At 34.9% G+C, this 18,728-nt stretch overlaps 1 protein-coding gene across 3 annotated transcripts in view; it reads left to right on the top strand.

Annotated features, from left to right (window-relative positions):
* The window catches only part of Galnt13 (polypeptide N-acetylgalactosaminyltransferase 13), a 652,434-nt gene that overhangs the window by 411,668 nt on the left and 222,038 nt on the right, over window positions 1-18,728 (top strand). For all 3 annotated transcript variants that reach the window (XM_029563436.1, XM_008832879.2, XM_029563437.1), the window contains one exon: window positions 6,553-6,670. In XM_029563436.1, coding sequence (XP_029419296.1) covers window positions 6,553-6,670 — 118 coding nt within the window. The remainder of the gene's footprint in view (window positions 1-6,552; window positions 6,671-18,728) is intronic.

Consider the following 18,728-nt stretch of genomic DNA (forward strand, 5'->3'; position numbering starts at 1 on the left):
ATTCAAAGATTCTCCTCTAGATATTTCTCAGTCCAACTAAAATATATTGTAAGCTTAAGAAAAATCTATAAATAGATATGGACAAAGCCTGTAATATTTTCTTTTGCAACAAGATATTAAAACAACACAGGAAAAGTCAACAGTCTGAGAAGAGTAAATATTTTAAAAGAAAAGGGTGAAATTGATTGTTGACCTTTTCAAATTCTTGCATCCTCATGTTGATTTGAAAGATTGAAACATTCTCTCTTAGATGGAATCTTTGAATCTCTAATTTTTACAAAACAACGTATATTATTTCCTAATGACTTAGGAAATATTTTACAAGACTTTCCTTACAGTCTGTTAAGATGAAAATAAAACAGGGTTAATATAAATTTACAGATTGATTCATTAGATATTAGATTTTATTTGCTGAATAATGCTATCATATTAGCAAAAAAATAATTTTAGTATATCTGATTCCGGCTAACACCATTGCTTATTTTGATACTCCTTAAATACGAAATGAAAGTAAACATAAAAAAGTTGAGGCCAGGAGCAGGAGAGATGCCTAAGCAGTTAAGAGCACTGGCTGCTTTTGCAGGGGACCCAGGTTTGAGTCTCAGCTCCTACACGGTGGCTAACAACTGTCCATTAATTCAAGTTCCAGGGGATCCGACACCCTCTTTTGACCTCTGTGGGCTCTGTGTGCCACGAATGCACTTTTAAACATGCAGTCAAAACACTCATACACATAAATTAAAAATACTAAATGAACTATTTAAATAAACAGCACTCACTCTTTAATAAAAAAAGGTGTGACCAACTACAAAGTATGATGCATCCTATTGGGGACTAAGATCTTGTCTGATTGTTTTTATTACATTAAAAAATAGCTTCATGCAAAGGAAACAAAACTACTCTTTATTATCAAGTGTGGTCCTTAAGCACGGAATAAATTATTCGACTTCTATACTTGTTAGTAAGTGGATTCTTTGGCACCAGAACAAGTACCTTGTCCACAATAAGCAGAACACTTTGTTTTAACCTTTAAAATAGCACTGAAATTGTGATTTATATGCTCTGAGAATCTCAATAAATTTCCTCACTTAGTACCCAAGCCAGTATAAACTCTTCAGTTAACAGTGTTTTCTCCAGAAGAAGGTGCATTTTCACACCCAAACCTGTGCTCAAATGATTGCTATAGTATGCAACACCCCACTGAACTTTCTCCTTTTATTCTAGCAAAAGTTTAAATTACTTTTAACATTTAATATTCCATATTTCAAGAGAAAAGTCCAGTACTTTACTTCCTTTTTCTCTTCTGAGTGCAGTGGGCAGGGTAAGAAGGGATGGAGAGAAGCAGCACATAGTTTCCATTGGTTTCTGATACTGTAAAATACTAAACCAAAGGAAGCCATTGTAGTTGATGATTTAATAAAATAAAATGAATATTTAACTGAGGAACTCTCAGTAATTGATAGCTGCTGGGAGGATGGACAGTCACTTTCCTTTAAGGGCTTGATATTAAATAGGTTGGCCACACTCCAAACCCACATCCAAATCTACTTGGGGGAAACAAATTAGACTCAGTAGGCCTTAAAATATAATAAAGAAAGCCAGGTGTGGTGGTGCACGCCTTTAATCCCAGCACTCAAGAGGCAGAGACAGGTGGATCTCTGTGAGTTCAAGGCCAGCCTGGTCTACATAGTGAGTTCCAGGACAGCTGGGGCTACAGGGAGACCCTGTCTCAAAAAGACCAAATAAATAAATAAATAAATAAATAAATAAATAAATAAATAAACAAATAAATAAGTAATAATAATAAAGAATTTGAAGTGGGGATGGCAGGGAGATGGGTTGGATCTGAGAAGGGAAAGGGTTCTAGATATGATCAAAATACATTGTAAGGAATTCTCAAATAATCAATAAAAATATTACAAAAACAGTTGAAGATTTCAGAACTTCTTACCTCAATATTTCTGCAAATAAAAATATTCCATTCTGTTTATGTCAATTTGTAATAGCTGAGTCATGTTATTACTTAAACTTAATAATTTAAAAATCATGCTATTTTAGTATTAAAAATATTAGCTTAGAGGATTTTTTTTTTGAAGGAAACACGTAGTGAGTAGTTAGGAAGGTGCAATGGGTACAGAAGGAAGAGCGGAAACAGATTAGGAGGCAGCCTCACAGGTAACAGCATATGATGAACAACGTCACAAAAACTAAAGCACACCACCGAAGACTTCGGGGCCCAGGAAGAACCTTAGAAGGGCTGCATTCCAGACAAGACATGATAATTATTAAATGAAAGCACCACAAAAAATTATAGTTCTATATTTTACTCGTGACGGATTCTAATCTAAGCACTTCTTCAAACTCAGGTTGCAGCCATATAAAGAAAGAGGAAGAGTTATCAATGATACTCATAAAACGAACAGTCAAGTCAGTAGAGTGAAGCCCTTTAGAACAACGCAGTGAGCTAGAGAGGAAAGAGGTTTAAGCAAGCGGGCTGATGAATTGTGCTAAATGCTTTCAGTGAAAGACGTTAAAGAAAGGCTGCTTGAGTTCAGAATCTTTGGGGACCTATCAGAAAGACGGTATTGCAGAAGTGGGGATCAGATCCAGCTTCTACCTCAAAGGAGTTGAGGGACTATGCCAAAAGTATCCTTTCAATAAGGGGCCCAGTGAAGGCAGCGGGAAATGTAAGTCCCTATATGAGTGAGTTGTGAGATGGGGTGAAAATTCATTTTGATTTGGGATAAATTTAATTGAGGAGGTTTGTAAGCTCAAGGAGACTATCTAGAAATCCAAGACAGGAAACATAAATGTAACAGGAAGTGAACAATGGGCTGAAAGTAGTCAGGAGAGACAGCTGAGCTCATTGTGTGAATGCTAGCCTATAATAACAGGAAAGATGCCCTCCCCTGGAAAGAAGAGGGAAGAAGGTGATATGGGGAAGATCCATAAACATGTTCAAGGAGAGCTTGAGGGAGTTTACATTTCGTGATTGGGGGTTTTTGGATTGTGCATTGTTCTGCTTCTCAGGCATTTGAGAAGCATCCAAAACTTCTAGAAAAGATTCATTTGAAAAAAAAAAAAAAAAAAAAAGGGGCTGGAGAGATGGCTCAGCCGTTAGGAGCATTGTCTACTCTTGCAGAGGACCTGGGTTTGAATCCCAGCACCCAAACCGCTGTTCTAACTCCAGTTCCAGGGGATCCAGTGCCCTCTTCTGGCTTCCACCCACATTGCACGACAAACGTGCACATACACACATGCAGTCAGTGCACTCATACACAGAAAATAAAACTAATAAAATATATTTTTTAAAAATAATAAGACAGATGGGGGCTGGAGAGATGGCTCAGCAGTTAAGAGCAGTGGCTGCTCTTGCAGAGGACTGGTTCCCAGCACCCACATGGTAGCTAACAACCATCTGTAATTCTAGTTCCAGGGATCTGAAAGCCTCTTCTGACCTCCTCTGACCTCCACAGGCATTGCAGGACATGGGTGCACCTACCTCCATGCAGGCAATACACTTATACACATAAAATAAAATACTAAATAAAATATTTAAAAGGAAAATAGGAAAGATGAACAAATAAGTAGAGATGAAAATATAGTTTGTGAATTAAGCAGATAGTGTGTAGGTTGAACTTGCATAACTAGTTGGCCTCATCTCATTGTTTTCCAGGGATTCTCTAAGTCTTAGTATCAGAAGTAGAGGAAGCAAAACTGTAAATTTATCTAGGCACTAGAATTGTAGAGAGAAAACTGGTTCCATCAAAATAAGAACAAACAACTAATAGTTTTTATTAATGTGGTGGAACTCTGCAGAGGGCAAAGAAGGAGGAGGAAAAAAAAATCCAGAAATTAGTGAGAGAATACAGTTTTACTGAGAATCCCTCACTTCCAACAGAGGATGAAAAGTGACTCATGATCTAAAAGATGATTGGTTACAAATAGAAATTAGTGTTCAAGAGTCATATTTCAGAGCTACTATAGAGAATAACCCATAAGGGGGGTTTATATATGCTAAGCCACGGTTAACTGAACGTCATTTAAGGATTTTGTTTGAATGGTGACTATCAGATGACAATAATAGCAAAGATACATAGCTAATCTTATTTATGGTTCATTAGGTGCTGAGCACCGTGCTGAGTGCTTTACTTCTGTTACCTCAGTTCATCTTCACTTACCTATGCAATATGAAGCATTCACTACCACTGGGATTATTATTAACCACATCATGTTGATTGCTTTGGTTGGTAGTTTCCATACTGTGTGCACATACCTTGAAAAGCAAATAATCTCAGATATTCAATGATAATCAGGCTTTTACATTTTCTGGGTATTCTGAACACTGAAGGTGTACATACCTGAGTATATCGCTCACTGGGCATATTAGGAGCATTTAACTTAAAATGAACACATTCTACAACATGAGCTGTGTTTATAGTATTGAATATTGTAAAGTATAGTCACTCAATTATATGAACAAGCTAACTGATAATGTTATGCAAATATAAATCAAATCTTTCTGAGAGCTTCTCTCTTCAGAAGATATAAAATTTTTAGGAATCGTTATTCTGATTTTAGTGTTTGCCACTTTTCAAATATGTTATCTGAGTCATCCTTATAATTATATATAGTTTATTTTAGCTATTCTAATTTTTTACATAGTTATAGGAATGATGACCAACTATATATTGAAATTTAATACATGTACTTAAAACGTGTAAGTACTTTATCAGGAAGCAGATAAGTAGCTATGCTCTCTGAACTGATCATTAAAAATGCATCCCCTAAACATTTTCATGCATTTGGTTGCATTGTGATAGGATAATTGCAGCAATTTTTGTTGCTAATTTTATTAAATAGACTCTGTTGCACTGTAATACCTTATATAGTTATTGCCAAAGAGTTCCAAAACCCCAATCAGGTGAGGTCACAGATACTTTATAATTACCATCTGTTTAGCTTTATAAGTGTTCCTCATTATAACTCAGAAGGTCAGTATACTGCTCATGATAAGAACCCAGCAAGATTAGAAGTGATAAAACACCTCTGAGACTAAACAAGGCTCTGCTACTGCATCGATGGACAGCTAATAACATGATAAGACGGTGAAAATACAGAGAAATAGAGAGTTTCGCATGATGGCTGATGCCCAAGTACAATAATAAATGGTAGGTTTACAACAAACAACACTGTTTAATGAGAACACATTAGTATAATCTTTAGCAGAGGAGGATATAATTTCTAGAAAACAAAGGATTTTGTTTTGTTTTTACAATCTCACAGAATGGAAGCATGTGCATTCCATATCGAAATGACTTGCTCAGTACTTTTCTTCTATGGCAGAAAATTTGAATCAGCAGGGAAATTTCCACATACCAGTTGGTACCCTCCCCAGGTCAATAGGCTCTCAGTCTCAGTGGAGGGTGACTATAATTCCTGAAAGATCCTCTTAGGGTCATGTGGTGGTCCATGCCTTCAATCTCAGCACTAGGAGAAGAGACAAGACAATTGGAACTCCAGGCCAGGCAGACAAATTGTGAGCTCCAAATTCAAAACAAAAGTTTGAGCAACAAACTGAGACTATGCCTCAAATTAATTAAATAAATATTAAGGAAGAAAGAAACCTCAGATGCTGGTAGCATGTGACAGAGGCAGGACGTGCTACACCGAGGTAGCAATTCAACTTCCTCACAGCCTGTATGGTTTCATCAATTTGCAATCAAAATATTTCTTTTTATTTTAATTTCCTGTTGCATATATAGTAAGACTGCTGCATTAAGCATTCTATGTAATTACTTATTTAAAATTAATTAAAACCTTGAAAAGTTAGAATTAGATTTTTTTTATTCCTATAGAGAACATCAGAACATGAGAAACAAACACACATTTATTCTAGGGGAAAAAATTTTAGAATACATGCCAAAAAATTCCTCTAAACCTCAAATTCATATATGGAATTTGTGGTATCATTAGGGTCAAAGAGTAATTCTGTCTTTTTAATTAGGCAAAGAAAAATAATTAATCAGATGCAAAGCTTCTTTGTTTAAAATACTTTTGTTACTGTCGTTAGAGACTACCTACAACATTTTCGTAGCAGCTAATACTTTCCTATTTAATAGGCGGTGGCTCTTCATAGAGACAACATGTTCCCAGAGTCCTAGAGTTTGTATTAAAATGATTATAGTTTTGTGTCCAAGATCCAAATTGATGGCTTTGTGACCACCTCATCTCTTTAAGGACCGTGTAAAGGGTGTGGCCTTCCTGCCTTCTGCCTTCGGGGTGTAGAAGACCCAGCTGCTAAGTGGGCAGGGCTTCTGCTATGTTTCTGTTTGATCACCTATAAGAAAAACTATGTAATCTGAGTTTACAGAGTGAAGTAAAATGTAATTTTTATATTTTAAATCTCTCACATCTTCACATTGTGTTTCCAGCTTGAATTTTTGAGGAATATTTTTATATTTAAGATGTCAAAAATATTTGCTGTAGTATCATTAAACTCCACACATTGTTTTCAAAGATATTCTTTTGTTTTGTTTTGTTTTCAACTAGGACCCCTACTATGGCTGGTGGCCTATTTTCTATTGACAGAAACTACTTTGAAGAGATAGGAACTTACGATGCAGGAATGGATATCTGGGGTGGAGAGAATCTTGAAATGTCTTTTAGGGTAATTACGTTTCTCTTTATTTTTAAACTCTGAACTGAGAATTCTGTAGTATGCACATATTACACCAAGTAATTTACTGTGAAGTTTTTTTTTTCCTCTAAGTGATGCATTTTACCAATTGGTTGGTCATTTTGATGCTTATTTAAAATCTTTATTAGAGTCCTATTGCATGCAAAACTGACTGTTAAATTGGGAATTATACATATTTTACATTTTCAAAAAATATTTTTATTCATTCATAGCAAATTTATTAGTTTTTCATTTACTGAAGTAGAGTGGCTTTAACTTTTTTTTGAATGAAGTATTACTTCACAAAGTAAAATTGTGTTTCTTAATGAAACTCGGAAGTGTTTATGGATCTGAACTGCAAGTGCTACACAAGTTTGTTTTCAAGTAACTTTAAAATGAGAGCGCTCAAAGAACTCTGATCAGGAAGTGCAGTGACAATTTTCACAATCATAGACATTATTGTCTGATGAGTTTGTTTGAAAATACAAATATCACTTAATAAATAAATGAGTTTCTAAATAAATGATAATTGAAGACTAAGTTTTTGTTGAAGTTGTTTAATATTTTTATAGTTAAAATTGGAGATAAAGGTGTGAAATTTTCTTTCCAAGAAATAGAAGAGGCCACTCATATTTTTATTTAAACCACATATATTATTTTTAAATAAACTATTATAGTAAAATCATTTATGCCTTTTTAACGTTTAATGTAAAATATTTAAAACACTATTTTTGACCAAAGTACTAGTGAAATTAATTTAGCATAGTCTATAGTAGCTGAAAAGTAATTTTGAACTTTGAATTGAAAGTTTGTTTTCCATCGACACACACACACATACACACACACACACACACACACACACTCACACCCCAGTGTGTAAGAAGTTGTTAAATTATGAGAATAATATCAAATTCTATAATGTAAAATTGAGTTTGTCTGTGATAGTCTGCGTTGTTTCAGAACCACTAGAGTGCTATACCTTTGTCAATAAGCCAGATGTCTGTATCAAGCATTAACGGGATTTTGTTTTTTCCACATGTATTTATACTCTGATCTAACTTGCAAAAAAAGCCAGGACCATGCTCAGAACCATCTTCTTGGCATTGGGTCTATTTTATACATTTGCAGGAACTTTAAAGATATTTAGAGACCTGACCTTGTTAGTAAAGATTTCAAAATGACAGAAACAAGAAATGACCAAAAAAGTAAAATCAAAAACAAATCAAAACAAACGAACAAAAATATGAATGGAAAAAAAATCAGTACACACAAAAGCAGTAATGAGCGTCTTTACACGTTTGTTCACAAAGATTCTTTGGGTATTTTGCTGGGATTATGTAAGGAAAAAATTAGCAGCAACATCTCTATTACGTGCTTTCCACTGTCTATTTTCTTTTTCCTAAAATTTTAATTTATCTCTTTTCAATCTATCTATTGAGCTTGTTTCTGTACCAGTTAACTCCAGTACTTTGATACGATAGCTTCCAGATTAGGGGGACAGTTCTCATCAAACAGAATGATATGGTAGAAAATAACTAAATGATGATGCTAATTAAGACAGGCCTGATCAGGAAGCATAGTAGAACTATACATGCGAGAAACAGGTCATGCAGATGACAGGCACAGAGAAATGTAGCTAGTCACCTTAAGAATGATCAGATAGCTATACAATGACAGGATACTGTGATTGGTGACTTAGGAGGATGAAGAAATTTAAAGAACTCATGAGTGGCTGTTTTTCAAATGTTTTGAAGTATATTATTGCTTTAAGTTTCTACTTTGTCTTTCCTTATATTTTTCTCATGAAAGTCTGTTGTGATTTATAGTTACAAGCATTTCAGGATAGACCTATAACTAGCACTTTTCAAGTGTTGAGGATACAAAGATGAATAAGGCATAAGCTAGAGAAATCACGTTGCTGTGCGACAGGCACATAGGTATTTATATCAGCAAAAACGTGATGTATTTTTAGTTACTAGTATAAATAAAAAGGGTTAGAACTATTTAGAATTTAAAAAATATTAAAATTCTAGAAACGCTTAAAGAAATTTTAACCAAAACAAAGAATTGCATTGAAAAAAAATTATACATATTTGGTCTTTCTGAGATAGGCTGTCCCTGTAGCCCCAGCTGTCCTGCAACTCACTATGTAGACCAGGCTGGCCTTGAACTCACAGAGATCTGCCTGCCTCTGCCTCCCAAGTGCTGGGATTAAAGTTGTGTGCCGCCACACCTGGCCCGCATTGAAAATATTTTTAATTTGATTGTATCACTGTCGTTGATGCTTAGGGAAATATAAGAACTTCTACACATTAGCAACTTAGATAAAAGTTATAAACTCCACAGTAAATATACTTCTAGCTTCTTATGCACAATAGATTTAAATACATTGTAGAAGGGTTAAAAGATGTAAATCCCATAAAACCATCTTTGCATAGCTTAATAGTCTAATATTTATAGTAACCAATAAGTGAGATTGCTGAGCCCTGAACCCAGCATCCTGAGACCACAGCTTGTGCTGTTATGTATCACTGTACTACATCTTCATCATCCCTATCTAAAGTAGCAGACTGAAAAGTTGGTGGCACTCTAAAGAGAAAGGGTGAAGCTATCATACATGTGCACTCTTCTTCCACATTGCTGACACAGTGGCTTCTTCTGTAAAATTATCTTCCTTTATAGGTTGTGCCCTCTGGTGGCAGACAGTATGTATCCAGCAACAGAGAGAATAGCTACAGGTCCTAACTCTTCTGTAAAAACTTAGTTTCAGATAGTCCTGCTCGGTAAATTGAACAAGTCATTGAAATATCATGAATCCTAAGAACAGTGTATGAACATAAATGAATTAATTCAATCAGTATTAAGTTCACTCAACAGTGGACATATAATAATGAGAGACAAAACTATTCTTATGAAGTGTATATTTTAGTGAAATAGATATATGATACACTGGAGTGATAAAATTTATTAATATGTTAATCATTAGTGTCTAAGAGATAAACCGAAGAAGGGATGAGAAATATGATTTGTTGGATGTTGGAGGGTGGCCTGGGGCTGGGATTTTATATAGAGAGAGCTAAGAAAGGAATCCTTATATAAAACAACTGATGATGAAATGAAAATGAATTGTGAATTTCCATAAAAGCGTCATTTCGCCGGGCGTGGTGGCGCATGCCTTTAATCCTACCGCTCGGGAGGCTGAGGCAGGCCTCTGTGAGTTTGAGGCAGCCTGGTCTCCATAGCAAATCCAGGCCAGATAGGGCTACAGGGAGACCCTGTTTCAAAAAGACCAAAAAAAAAAAAAAAAAGTGACATGTCTTTACATAATACCCTTGTTATCAACTTAATAGCACTAATGTCACCCAGCACACATTGCAACCAAAAGTCCTTGTGTTCATGAACAATAACACAAGGAACAGTAGTGATAACAAAGAGCAGTGTTCCCAAATCTTTCGATCAATTTGTCCATTTTAAAATAGAGATAAGCTGTGAATTGTTGAATTATTTGAGATGATTTAAAAAAAAGTTCTAAGGAACTAAAAATTAAGAAATCTGCCTCAAAGCCATAATAGGCTAATGCTCACAACTTTGGAGTAGGAGTAAAACAGCTTCAGCTCTGGCACCATCCATGGGAGTAAGAATGGACAAAAGTAATAATTATTAACAAACCAAAGCTATAGATGTCCATCTCTTGGATGGGAGAAGATAGAGCAGTTCTTCATATGTATAGGAAAAGAGAATGAGATGTGGACATAGTGCTGAGCACCCTGCTTAGCACATCTGAAGCATGTTGTAAACAGCATCTCTTGCAATGGCAATAAGGTTTGCAGGTTTGCACAAATCACAACATTCCTGAGCACCATTTATTTAAAAGCTTATCCTTAAAAATCTGGCCTTGAGCTTGAGCAGGTCTCATGTGGCCACACTCCAGGGCTGTTTCCACACTCAAAAGAGTATGCCGCACAAATTGGACATGGTGAGGAAACAAACAGGAAGTTGGATAGGTAGAAAGGTCGCAGTGAATCTGGAAGGAGTTGGTGGAAGGGGAAATATCAATATATTGTATGAAACTCTCAAATAATTTAATAAACCTATTTTTAAATTTGATTTTGAGAAAATGCACATAACAAGTACATAGATACCTGCATATGCAACACACACATGAAGTGTCTGGAAAAATCTCTCCCAAAGGACTTAGGATAGAAGAAATAATAAGGATGAAGCAGAAATGAGTGGATTATAAAAGAGTAAAAATTTAAAAGTGTTGAAAACAAAATCCATTTTCTTAAGAAAATCAATACGAATTTAAATTTTCTTTCCAAACTTGCTGGAAACCTAAAGATAACAAACAGTTCAATTCTGGGAATGACTAAAGAAATCAGGACTATGGATTCTCCAGACATTTAAAGGACTCTGTAAGAACAATATGGACAGCATTGTGCAATAACCTTTGCACTTTGATAAAATGGGCAATTTCCTTAGAAGACAAACTACCAACATGCACAGGAAGTCAGCAGAGTCCTATATCTCATAAACAAATGGAATGTAAAGCTTAAGTAATATTTTTCAGACAGGAACTCCATAGCCAGATAGCATCGCTGATGAATTTTATGAAAGATTTTCTGTATGAATAAATAAACCTCAAAACAAACATTTCTGGAAAGTTTGAAAGGGGATTTTATCTCCCAACTTGCCTCATAAAATTAGCATTTCTCAGATATATAACATTTAACCGAGCCATTATAATTGGACACTACAAACCAATGTCCTTTGTGAGCTTAGTTTTTTATTAGATTTTTAAGAATTTCATACAATGCATTTTAATCAAATTCAAACCTCCTCCCCTATCTGTACCCCTATTAATACCTCCACCTCATATCATATAGTCTTGTTTTTTAAGGCCCATCAAATCTACTTTGTGTGTCCAAATGCCCTTCAGTGTAGGTCCAACCTCTCAAGCCTGGTCAATCTATCTCGCATCATACCTTTAAAGAAAACTGAATCTCTGTCTCCCAGCAACTATTACTTGCCATTCATTCCTTAACTAGTATTGGGGATTTTTATTTACCTCCTCCTTACTATGTTGAGAATTATTCTGGCTGAGCTTACATAAGTCTTGTGCGTGCTGTCAGAATTACTCTGATTTCATATGTGTAACTGCTTTACTGTCTGGAAAACACTATTTTTCACCACTTCTGGCTCCTACAATTTTCCTCCCCCTTTTCTACAATGATTCCTGACCTTAAAAGTCAAAGGTTTAATATGTGTCCCCTTTAGGCTTGAGGATTTCCTAGTCTCTTATTCTCTGCAGATTGACCAGTTGTGAGACTCTGTATTAATCATCATCTGCTACAAGAGGTTTTCCTGGTGAGAACTGAGAGATGCATTAATCTATGGGCAAAATGATAAGTCATTAGGAGTTAATTTTAATACTATGTCCTTTAGCAGTTTGGTTAGTGATAGGTTCTCCTTTATGGCCTGTGACTTGTTTAGCCACAGGTTCCTAGCCCTGATATTAGCGCCAGGTATGGGTTCCATCTGTGAGGTGGGCCTTATGTCCAATCAGAAAGAGGTTGGTTACTTCAGTAACATTCATGCCACTACTGCACAAGTTGGCATATCTTGCCAGGATAGTTGTTATTGTAGCTTACAGGGTTTACAGCTGAGCAGGGTTGTTAATCTTTATTTTCCTCCTATAGCATGCATAGCACCTTCCAAGCCCTCTGAAAGCTACCCAATAGATATAAAGCCTTGAGGTCAGTAAAAGTACGATTTCTTCTGCTTGTTCTATGACTTATACATGCAGTGTCATATTCAGCAGTAGAGGCTTACCATCAGGTTATGTGGGTAACCAAGAGAAAGGGCAATAGTCAATATTTTATAAGGGTCTATGAAACCTCTGGTCAACAGCTACAAAAAAAAATAGTCCATTCCTGGCATTTGGCTATTTATCTGCTAGCCTATGGTGCCTGGTAGGGACAATCCCCCTCCATTATAGGGTAACTCCATTTAAAATATTTTATAATTTATATGTATATGCTTTAAAGAGCTTCTAGAGTGAGAGGTTTACATATGAATTTTTCAAAAGAATTTTAGTGTTAGTTATCCCTTCCCATCTTCTTCCCTGTGTACTTTCCATCTATTTCCACCCATTTTAACCCTTCCTACTCTAGTACACCCCTTTCCCACTTTATATCACTGTATTCTATCTGCCCTCCAATGAAGCCTCCTCTCCACGACCCTTTAGTAATTTCCTGACCTATATGGATTTTCTAATTGAATCATATACATTGCAGTTTGTGTTTTGGATCTTAGCCATTTTGAATGGCAGAAGATGAAACCTCAGAACAGTTTTAATTTGCTTTTCCAAGATGGCTAAAGATGTTGAAAAATATTTTAAATATTTACCCCCATTTTAATTGGGTTGTTGGAGTTTTATGGCTAGCTGTTGTTAGTTCATTGTGTATTCTAGACACTAATTCTCTGTTGTAGGAATAGCTGGAAAAGCTTTCATTTCCCATTCTGTATGTTGCCTCCCTACTTGAATGATAGTTTCTTTTGCTGTACAGAAACATTTTACTTTCATGTGGTCCCATTTATGAATTGCACTAAAACCCTGTACAATCAAAATCCTGTTCAGAAAGTCTTTTCTTGTGCCCATAAGTTCCAGTGTTTTCCCTACTTCGTCTTCTATCAGAATGAGTGCATTGAGTCTTACACCGAGGAACTTGATCGATATCAAGTTGAGTTTTGTGCTGAGTGAGAGATAGGGATTTGGTTTCTTAGACAGAGTCTTCTAGGTGTGCCTATCCAGCTTGACCAGCACCATTTGTGGAACACCATGTGTATTTCTGGCCCCTTTTATCAAAAATCGGGTTGCTGTGTATGGACTCAAATCTGGGTCCTCGATTCTATTCCATTGATCAATGTGTCTGTATTTCTGCCAGTAACATGCTGAATTTACTGCTGTAGCTCTGTAATATAATTTGAAATCATGGATCATGATCCCAGCTCTTTCTTTAGTGTTCAGGATTCCTGACTAGCCTGGCTATTTTGTATTTCCATATGAAATTTGAGATTTTTTTTTTAACTTTTGTGAAAATTTGTGTTGGAAATTTAATGGAAATGCATTGAGTTTGTAGGTTGCTTTTGGTAGGATGGCCATTTTCACAATTTAATCCTATGAATTCAGGAGCATGGGAAATCTTTCCAACTTCTGGTATTTGCTTCAATTTCTTTCTCCAGTGTCTTAAAATTTTTACAATACAATTCTATCACTTCTTTGGTTAGATTTATTTCTAAAATACTTTATTGGGGGCTGGAGCTATGGCTCAGCAGTTAAGAAAACTGGCTGATCTTGCAGAGGATCTAGGATGGATTCCCAGCACCCACACGGCAGCTAACAATCATCCATAACTCCAGTTCCAGGAGATTTGCCCTCTTCAGACCTCTGCAGGCATTGCATGACACAGATGCACTAACATACATGTTGGCAATAAACTCATACATATTAAATAAAAATAAATAAAATAATAAAATAAAATACTTTATTATGGCTTATAGGCTATCATAAATGGGATTATTTCCAAAGGTCTTTCTCAGTATGTTTGTTGCTTGTGCTAGTTTTGTATTTGTTGCTGGATTTTTGGTGCTAGTTTTATATTCTGTTTCTTTCCTGGATGTAGTTATCAGCTCTAGGATTTTACTAGTGGAATCTTTAGGGTCTTTTAAAAAATATTGTATTTATTATTTTTATTTTATGTGTATATATGTTGCCTGCATATAGGTAAGTGCACCCATGTCGTGCAATGCCTGTGGAGGACAGAAGAGGCTGTCGGGTCCCATGGGACTGGAGTTATGGACAGTTGTTAGCTGCCACTTGCATGCTGGGATTCAAACCCGGGTCTTCTGCAAGAACAACCAGTGTTCTTAACAGCTGAGCCATCTCTCCAGCCCCCTTTAGGGTCTTTTGTGTATACTCATATCATCTCCAAATAGAGACATTTTGACTTCTTCCTTTCCAATTATTACTCCCTGTATCTCCTTCACTTGTCTTACTGCTCTGGCTAAAACTTCAAACATTATTTTAAACAGGAATGGAGAGAGTGGACATCCTTGTGTCATTCCTGATTTTAATGGAAGCTCTTTGGGTTTTTGTTCATTCAGTATGATTTTGGCTATAGGTTTACTGTATATTACCTTTATTATATGAGGTATATCCACCTCATTTCTAGATTCTCCATGACTTTTATCAGGAATAAATGTTGGATTTTGTCAAAAGCATTTTTGTGTTTAATGAGATGATCAGGTGGTTTCTATCTTTAAGTGTATTTATGTGGTAGATTACATTTATTGATGTATCATCCTTGCATTTCTGGGATGAAGCCAACTTAATCATGGTGGATAATCATTTTCATATGCTTATGAATTTAGTTTTCAAGTATTTTATTGAAAATTTTATCTCTGTGTTCATCAGAGAAGTTTGCCCACAATTTTCATTTTTGTTTGATTTTTTACTGATTTTTGTATCAGGGTAATACTGACTTCACCAAAAGAATTTGGAAGTTGAGCATAGATTTAAAAAAATACTTAGTAAAACTTTAACTGCTAAGTCTCTCAAACTACAAATCTTTAAGTGAGATTCATCATAGAAATGCAAGATTGGTTTAATGTTAAAAAGTAAATCAATATAAATCATCATGTAAACAAAGTATAAAAGGGAAAAATTAATCATGTGAACATAATGGAGAATAGTTTTAATAAAAATAAGATTGTACTGCTGATTTAAAGAAAAAGAGATTGACCAAATTAATTATTTAGGAGAACTTTCTTAATTTTATAAGGACTGGATGAGAAAAATCTAAACTCATTTAGCATTGAAAGATGGAATACAGGGGCTAAGAACATTTCTCGGTAGTTAAAGCTCTTGCTGAGCAAGAACGACTGCATCCCCAAAAGCCCGCTTGAATGCGGGATGAGCATGGCAGCCAGTCCATAATTCCAGCCTCAGAAAGCAAAGGTGGCTAACAAGATAAGCCATATCCAGGAGGTTCGGGTTTGACTGAGATACTTGCTTCAATAAATAAGGATTAAGAGCAATGGAGGATAATTCCCAACATCAACAATGGACCTCCACATGCACACACACATGAACATTCATATATACAAACATATACCACACACACACATGAAAACTTGTATACCACATACACATATATACATGTGCATACCACATACACATGATTGGTAGAAACATAGGAACTGAAGTGATGGCTCAGTGGTTAAGACACTTGCTTGTATTGCAGAGGGTGTGGCTCAGCTCACAGCATCTACATGTCAGCTTGCAACCTCCTTCAACTCTGGTTCCAGTGGGTTCAACATTGTTTTCTTGTCTCTAATGACACTGCATACACATGATGTACATGCATGCATGCATGCAAAATATTCATGAACATAAAATAAAAATAATCTCTAAGAAATGAAAAAAGAAGAAAAAAGATGAAATGTTTTCTGATTTATTTACTTAAAACATTTCACAATTACATTGACATTTATTTAAAATAATATTTTAAATATGTACAAAAATAAATCAAATAATGCTTCTATTTTTCAAGTGTGAAAGTATTTGCCATGGAAAATAGGACTATTTTTATAAACAAACACTACTTTTATAGTGTAATAGTGGTATTGCAACCAATGCCACCCAAACTGTAAAGAAAATGTAAAACTGTCATTCTGAATGACAAAATCGCTACAAAAATTGCACACAATTTACAAATTCCTACTGAAAGCCATCTTAGCAAGGATTCAGAATTCAAAAACAATTTAAGAGTTAGTTGTATTTCCACATAGTACCCAACTAAATCAAATTGAAATAATTATTTAAAACACAACAAAAATATGATACAGTGATTAATCTGACAATAATAAAGTTGTAGTATCCTAAAGGGAGAAATTAAAACCCTAAATAAATGCAGAATATGCCCTATTTATTAGTTGATAGCTTCAGTATGTCAGGAAGATACTCTTATTCATCAATACTAAACAAAACTCTAGGAAACTTTTCTTCATAGAATTTGGTAAGCTAATTCTAATTCATCTGAAGACACAAGGAATATAAACTGTTTGGTAGAGCAAAAGTTAGGACACTAGCAATATGATTTGTTAAATGTATTGAAACCTATAGCAATCAAGAGTGTGAAATTGGCGTAAAAACAAGCAATAGAATGAAACTGGAAATAAACCAACAACTATGTCGGAACTTTTTGTCAACAAGCATTAAAGACTGTTTGGGGGAAAATAGTATTCTCAATAGATGATCTTGTAATACTGAGAATACATGTGGGAAACAAAACTATTTTCATCCATAACTCAAACTATAAAAATATAGATTAATTAATTCAAATATAAACCTCAAATTTTATGAAAACAAAAAATTGGATTTGGACAAATATTACTTTGGGACCATTATTTATTATTATCGATGCCCTTAATAATTATCTTTTTGTTAAAAATTGATTGTTTATTAGAGATTAGAATTTACTTTAAATGTCTCAAGTTTCTTTTTCTACAAATCGTAATGTGAACAGCAATATATTTATTTGGTGAATATAACCAAGGAAAATGCCTTCTTGTATGAAGTTGAATTATTTTTCAAATTGTGAAAGCAATAAATTGGAAAGAAATAAGTGAACACAATAAATAGTAGGAAAATGAAAAACAAAGGTTACATTAAATAATATGGCGAAGGTCCTGAAAAAGTTTGCCTACATAAAGAACTGTGGTTTCCATATTGTTTTAAAATGTTACAAGAAACCAGAAAAATTCCTAGGAATGTCTATCTAACTTAAATTTTGACAAGTCAAAGTCGGCCGTAACGTGTTAGATGGAAATCAATTTAGACAATAATTTAGCTGTATGAGATCTAGTAAAATGCTTTGCCTTTTTATAAATTTAATTCTTGAGACTCTGAAGAAAATTCATTATCTGTCCATTTTTAAATGACTGCATTTTTTTAATTTGTACAGTCACAGAAACAAAAATGTGATAGGCATCTTCTGTTTAACTGTACTTAATCTTAATGTATGCATCCATTATTTACAATTTTCAAAGATGTGATTTTGTTAAAGAAAACTATCCTAATATTAATACAGAGATTTATTAGCCTCAGTTTTAATAAAGCTAAGAGATGGTAAACAGAAGCCATAGTGTATATATAATCTCCATAAAGAGTATAAACCAATCTTGAAGATCTGATCCATCAAACAACTCCCTGGTTACCTATTAAGTACAGGCTAAATCTAAAGCACATTGTGGTAGATGGGATTCTTAGCTTCTATGATTACAGTTAGGTTTCCTTCTCTCCCTCTTTCCCTCCTTCCCTTCCTTCCTCTCTCCCACCCTTCTGCCCTCCCTTCCTTTTATTTTTTTTTTCTGCTTTTTGTTTTTAGATAGAGTGTCACTGGATAGCCCATGCTAGTGTAGAACTTTGAGCAATCACCTCCTGACTGATGAGATTATAGCTGGCAGCTACAATGTTTGGCTTTAAATTTAGATTTGCCTGATATCTGGTCTACCTCTTTAGAATGGCTGTTTAAACTACTGTCTTTATTCAAAGAGGAGTTGCTTTTATTTAAAACATAGAAAAAGTATAGTCTGGGTGAGAAGTAACTGAGACAGTGCATAGAGTGCTTCTACAGACTGTGACAGCTGTCATGCTTTAAAAAAAATCTCTGAGTGAATAACAAATGCAGAGAATAAATTCATTTTAATAGAACTCTATGTATCCAAAACAAAGATGTTACTGTTTTATTTTGAATGATGATACTATAGTATGATCTCATATGCTCCCATGGGGCGGGGGGGGGGAAGCAAATGAACAGGGAAATTAGACATTAATCAGACAAACATTAATCAGATTGATATCAACAAGCATTTACATAACTTATGTCTTATAATAGATTAAAGTTTTGGAACTAGACTTATTTGTTAAATAAAATGTTTGGTTCACAAAACAAGAAAAGGAGAAAAGCCTGCTGCCTGCTATTGG

Source organism: Nannospalax galili, unplaced genomic scaffold, assembly GCF_000622305.1.
Source record: "Nannospalax galili isolate Female #2095 unplaced genomic scaffold, S.galili_v1.0 scaffold376, whole genome shotgun sequence".
NCBI classification, from domain to species: Eukaryota; Metazoa; Chordata; class Mammalia; order Rodentia; family Spalacidae; genus Nannospalax; species Nannospalax galili.